At 31.1% G+C, this 6,556-nt stretch overlaps 1 protein-coding gene across 1 annotated transcript in view; it reads left to right on the top strand.

Annotated features, from left to right (window-relative positions):
- The window catches only part of LOC106468131 (mast/stem cell growth factor receptor kita-like), an 86,501-nt gene that overhangs the window by 45,983 nt on the left and 33,962 nt on the right, over positions 1-6,556 (top strand). The window contains exons 8-9 of the mRNA XM_013928543.2: positions 3,877-4,224; positions 5,191-5,358. Of these exons, the coding sequence (XP_013783997.1) occupies positions 3,877-4,224; positions 5,191-5,358 (516 nt within the window). The remainder of the gene's footprint in view (positions 1-3,876; positions 4,225-5,190; positions 5,359-6,556) is intronic.

Below are 6,556 nucleotides of genomic sequence, written 5' to 3'. Positions count from 1 at the left end.
CTTACGAAGAGTTGCCTGAAAATGTGTCAGAGTTCGTGAAAGTGTTATCTGAAAGGATGGATGATATTCACCATCAAGTGCATTCAAAGTTGAAAACGTCTGATGATTCCATGAAGCTATGTTATGATAAGAGATATACTGAAGTCAGCTTTGTACCAGGAGACAAGGTGTGGTTGTATAATCCCAGGAAGACCAAAGGGAAGTCTCCTAAGTTGTCTTCTCCATGGGAAAACCCATATGACATAGTGGATAGTCTCTCAGACGTGACTTTCCGAATAAAATGTGGTCGGCGAGGTAAACCAAAGGTGGTGCATGCCAACAGGCTTTGGCATTATCATGGTCCGGGACATTTCACTTGGAACGAAATGAATAACAGAACAAATGACGTTGCTGAAGACGTCACCTGAAAAAGCCACTGTTGGAGAAGAAACTCTACCCAGTTTCGAGAAGGAAAACAGTGAAGCCGTTAATGAAGTTACTACCACTAATGTGACTGCTACCAATAATGAGACATTTCCTGATGGAGCAGATGAATCCCACGTGAAGCAGAACCCAATGAGATGGAGACCATTAAGAAAGAAGAAAAATCCTGTAAAATTAAGAGACTTTGTTGTATTTTAATTTTGTGTTTGTAAATTCTGTACATTTAGTTAAGTTATTGTTAATTATCTATTGGTTTAATGTAAGTGGCTATTGTTCGAGATGAACAATACTAAGGAAGGGGCAGTGTTACAACAGTGGAAGTCACGTGACCCTGCTGGCGTTGGCACTGTTAGCGTGCGTGATGAGTTTCTCAAATGATCAGGGAAGTCCAATTGTGATCGAGATGCCCTCTTCGTTAGTATATAAGCCTGTTAGAGAAAGCCATCAGGAATGAATGAAGAGAGAGCAGTAGTTAATTTAAGTTCCATGTAATTTATGATTCTGTTAGTTTCAAGCTATTGAGCTGTAAAGTGTGTGTTTTACACTTGTCGAGATTGAAGTTATTGAGATTGTGAACTGCTGTGATTTATAGCGTGTATTATAAAAGTTGGTAAGTTTTAAGTAACGAGAAACGTACTGATTGTGTACTAAAAGTTTGTATCGAGGAAGAATAAACTGGTTTAATCAAGAAAGGGCTTATATCGCTGAAGATCTTCGAAAAGAATTTCTACCAGAAACAAACAAACAAGCAGATACGTAGCAGTATATAAGGTGAGAGAACTCCCAACTAACTTGTACAAGTGTGTGTATCACCTTTACAAGTTTAAGGAGATAGACACAGGTTTCAGATTGTACAAGTTTACAAGGAATAATCATTGTAATGTGTAATCTTTACTTAAGTAAGAGGATTAGTGCAAGTTTACTGCTTTGTACATTTGGCTTACAAGGGTGACACTAACTATATTTGGAACAACTACTTGAACTCTTAGAAAAACTATCTGAATATATCTAAACTAAGATGTATTTCATACTACAGTAGCTAAGGAAGAGTAAATATCACCACAGATGAAATACATTTGAAAGCTGATTTAAATTAATATACAATAAACACTTTTCTTATGAAGAAATTCGTGAAAAGAAAGATTAATTTTGTTCTTTCAACTATTTTAGTGTAGTTACTCTAAGCTTCTATAAATTACCTCTAACTGTTATGTTTATAATTTGGTTTTCTTTTATTTCCGGAGTGTTGTTGTGCCATGCCAAACATTCATAGATTCCACTGTTGTTTATGCTGATATTATGGAAGACCAAAGTTAAGGAAAGAGAATATGGATTGCTAACAAAATACTGTGAAATACCTGAAATTAGATATGATAATATTATAAAAAAGGCAAAGATGCATAAAAAGATATTGAAATAATGGATTATAACACTGAAAGAAAATTATTATCATTCTTCTAGCATGCTTCCTGTTTAAGTCATCATTATAGAAAATTAAGAACTTCAATTATAGCTTTGAAAGAATTTGGCATACTAATCAATAAGTTCAATCTTCTCACCAAGAAGAACTCAGGGTAATAAAAAAAATTAACTATTTAACATTAACAACATTGTAATTAATAGCTGAATTCCTATAATACATAACTTAAAACATTTTACTAACTAAAATGTCAATATCAAATGAAGGAAGGATTAAATAGTGGTTGAAAATGAACTGCCACAAAATATTTTAAAGAATCTCAAAAGAGTTGTAAGGCAAGATTTTCCCTTCGTGAAACCATACTGACTATCCAATAAAATTCTAAGTTTTGTTAAATGACTATGCAAAGCATCTTTTATCAGACTTTCTAAAACTTTCCCACAGCTAATGTGAGACTAATGGGCTTATAATTACTGGAACGATTTTTATCACCTCCCTTAAAAGAGGAGTTAAATTAGCTAACTTCAAATCCTCTGGTACCAGCCCACTATTCAATGACTGACAAAAATAGTAGCAAGTGGCTCACATATCCAATCTTTAACCTACCTTCAAAACCCATGGGGAAATATTATTTGGCCCAGGAGCCTTATCGTTCTCTAAGCTTCCAATTTTTTCTTAACTAGCACAGAATTAATTCAGTCATCTTGTTCAATCTTGTTTCCATCTATCTATCCAAATATCAAAAAATCCATATGCAGCAAAACACTGAACATAATAGAGCAATGATCACATGCACTCAGATGTTCCGTAATTTCCACCCTCTCAATCATTTCTATATTTGAAGTTAACAATTAATCTAAAATAGAATTGTTTCTAGTAAATTCCTTGAAAAATTGATGAAGAATACCATGTTGAACAGTTTCCAAAAACCTTTCTCCCTCACGATTTGACTGTAGAATTTCCCAATCTATATGCCTGAAATTAAAATCACCCATAATTAACAGCTGAGATCATAATCACATTGTACAGTTTCTCACTAATTTTATCAGTATCATCTTGTGGTCTGTAACTTTGCATCAAATTCAACAAATAACAACACTTACTTGTATATGTAGATATACACTTCAATACAACTGTTGTTTAATTACAAGTTTTGTAAGGATATGTTACATGACACATGTAATAGATTTGTTTCTTGACTTATGTTATTGCAGAGACTATTACATAAATCCAAAAGTTTTTTGTTTTTTTTCACAAATTATATGTTCAAAAATTTTAAGATTATTTTTAAATGAATAAATTGTTACGTATCTGTTTGTTTGTTAATTTTTCGTAGAAATTTCAACATTACAAGTCCTTTCTTGATTAAAACTAGTTTATTCTTTCTCGATACAAACTTTCTAATACACTTAACAGCTTTTATAACACGCGCTATAAATCACACTGATTCACATACTTTACCTACAATGCCTACTGTTCGCTTGACTCAAATATCTATCTTTTCAATCTATCTATCTCTGCAATCACGCTGGTTTTATCGCCAGGCTTATATACTAAAAAGTTGGTGCCTCAAACAAGCTCGGGCCTTTCTGATAATTCATGATCCTTCGAGAAAATCCAGCGCACATGCTCCCAGCGTCACGCGACTTCCGCTGTCATAACGATATGAATACGTACAAGGTTTTAAGGCCAAATTTTGGTAGTATTTTTTAATTGTTGGAAAAGTTTATATAATGATAATTTTAGAAGACAGTAAGTTGACAATTTTTGGCATTATTCATTTGCACTAGCTTTTGTGTTTTCATATTTATTGCCAAAAAAAATGTATAATCTTAGTGTAGATTAATAAGTAAAATTATTCTATGAACTGTGAAATATAATGATAGTTAATGTAAGAGAATCTAGTAATAAACTATTCATTTAAAGTTCTTTTAAAAGTGTGCTCATATATTCATTATCAAACATACTCGTAACCTGAAAAGTTATGTTTAAGATCTACTTTTAATTAGTTATATTCTGAATGTTTCTTGTAGCAAAGGCTGTCACCAAAATTATGAACCAGAAAGACTTTTACATGTTGCAGAAGCATTACAGACTGACATGTATGGTGATTGGATACCCAATCCCACAGGTTAGCTGGTTATGGAAAATCTGCAGTGACCTGAATAATTGTGACCCTGGAAGCATCTATGGTTGGATAGCCGTTAATGTTTCTGACACAAGTTCTCTGCCAAATATCTATGATATAAAAAGAACTGTGGAAGATACAGACGTAATTATGTTACATTTAGATGTGGTTGCTAATGTATCTGGTTATTACAAATGCTTAGGAAGAAATTATCTTGGACAGGATAAATATATTTCTCGATTTATTGTATCTGGTAAGTTGTGTATAAATATACTGTATATTTGTGTGTTTTATTTTAGAGATTTACTGTCTATTTGTACTTTATTAATGTACCATTTGTAGCAATGACAGTTCTGTAAGATACCTTTTAAAAGAATAGGTTTTTCAGTAATAATTATATGTGAGTAATATTATATATATATCGTTATTAGTATAAATTAAAATTCAGAAGTCACTAGTTAAAAACATACCAACTCTATGTTGTATTTCATAATAAAGTTATTAAGTCTATTCACTATCTATCTTTTTTTTGCACCTTTTCATATTAATTTTATTTCTATAAATACTTAACTATTTATATCTGGTTCTGACACACTAGAAAGCTTAATACTGTGAACATGTACATGTGATGAATATCAATATAATATAACTATTTTAAAACTTTCTGTGAAGTAAAATCTGCAAAATAAAATGTATGTGTTTTAGATCCAAAGTGTTTAGATAGAACAAAAACATCAATGATGTTATCATATATAAAAATGATTGTAAGTAAATTGTATACTCATTATTATTATACCCACATAAAATATTTGAGTAAGTACATAACTAAATGTTTTTGATCTCACAAATACCTGGATTCTGAAGACAGTCTTCTAAATTCAAATGTTTAATGAATTTAGAATTTATTACCCCTTTTTGTTTCTGAATATTTTAGATTTGTTTAAAGACATTAAATACTTGTAATAAATATTATAAATAAAATATTATATATACATAAATAAAAAAATTACCTAAAGCTGTAGATCAAAATTTATGAACCTGCAAGGAAGTGAATTAATGAACAAAATTCATATTCATCAACTCACTTTTCAGTTGTATTTAAACACTGGAATACATTCTATTTATATATGTCTTTGCTTTTTAGTAGAAACTTTTATACTTGATATAGCATTTTTTCTTGCAAAGTGTATTTTGCTTAATATTTATTCAATTATATTAGATGCCAGAAATGGATTTGAAACTATAGCAGTACCATCCAAGCCTGTTGAAAAAGATGAAGTTAATCTTACTTGTCGTACTAACGTTTTCAAGTATACCAACTTAACTTGGATGTGGTACTCTATGTATGAAGATTCAAATGATTCTCTTCATATTACCAATCAAACAGGTTTGTCATGGGTTTAAAAAATTGGAATATGAAAGTTTAGCTCTTGGTTCTCAGCCAGCTATTTTCTGTGCATCTGCACTTTTAAATATAGTAAGCACTTTTGGTAGGTACTAGCTTCTCATGTTTGTGCCTTGCTATTAAGTTATGCATAGAAGGGAAATTAATTGATTTCATAATTTTAAATTTTAAAGCTATTAAATAGAAGTAATGTCACTATACAATGTATTTGTGAGTAATTTTTCATTAGTTTTATTCTTTCTACCAATGATTGAAACTGTTTTCATATTAAATTTTTAAACCTTGTCAAAACACCAGAAACATATATATTGTTACGACAGCGGAAATCACGTGACGCTAGTAACACGTCATGATATTCTCGAATGTTCGTGAATGCTCGAGTGTTTACTAGATGTGCGGTATTCTTGTATATAAGTGCGCCAAACAATGGAATTGAAGAGCAAACATAGATAAAGACGGACAATTGAGTCGAGCGCGGTAGTAGACGTGAATTGTTCGTTGTGATTTATAGTAAATTATAGCATTTCTTAAGTTACTAAAGTGACTGTGGAAATTAAGTGTATTGCAAAGTTGTACTGAGAAAGAATAAACTGGTTTTATTTAAGAAAGGACTTGTGTCGCTGAAGTTCTTCAGCAAGAATTTTGTGAGTAATTAACAAACGAACAGAGACGTAACAATATATATATATATATATATATACTCATTTTTGGTTCTGTTTCTTTTCAATGAATCTAATTTTTTGGATAAGACTATTATAAAAATTTGTGAGATATCTAATCCGAAGAAATAAAAATGATGAATTATATCCGTAATTTGTTGCATTACATTTTGTTTTTAATTGATATTTATATTCTATGTACACATGAAAGACCAACTACAAGCAGTTTTCAGTGTTGCTTATTTTTTTGGCCATTTCTACATCAATGAGATAGTAAGTAGACCTTAACATACTAGATGGTAACACATGACTATAAAATACAGATGCAAACACAGACTGCTTATCTAGATGAGAGTAAGGGTGTAGATTTAGTGTATCTGGATCTCCATAAAGTATTTGACAAGGTGCCACATAAAAGGCTTGTAAAAAAGTATCTTTATAGATGTTGGGGATAAGTTAGCAAATTGGATAGAAGAGTGGCTAGATGGAAGAAAGCAGAGGGTTGTTACAAATGGAGTTCA

Source organism: Limulus polyphemus, unplaced genomic scaffold, assembly GCF_000517525.1.
Source record: "Limulus polyphemus unplaced genomic scaffold, Limulus_polyphemus-2.1.2 Scaffold2884, whole genome shotgun sequence".
Classification (NCBI taxonomy): domain Eukaryota; kingdom Metazoa; phylum Arthropoda; class Merostomata; order Xiphosura; family Limulidae; genus Limulus; species Limulus polyphemus.
Note: the sequence above shows the minus strand (reverse complement) of the source record. Positions and strands in the feature narration are given on the sequence as shown.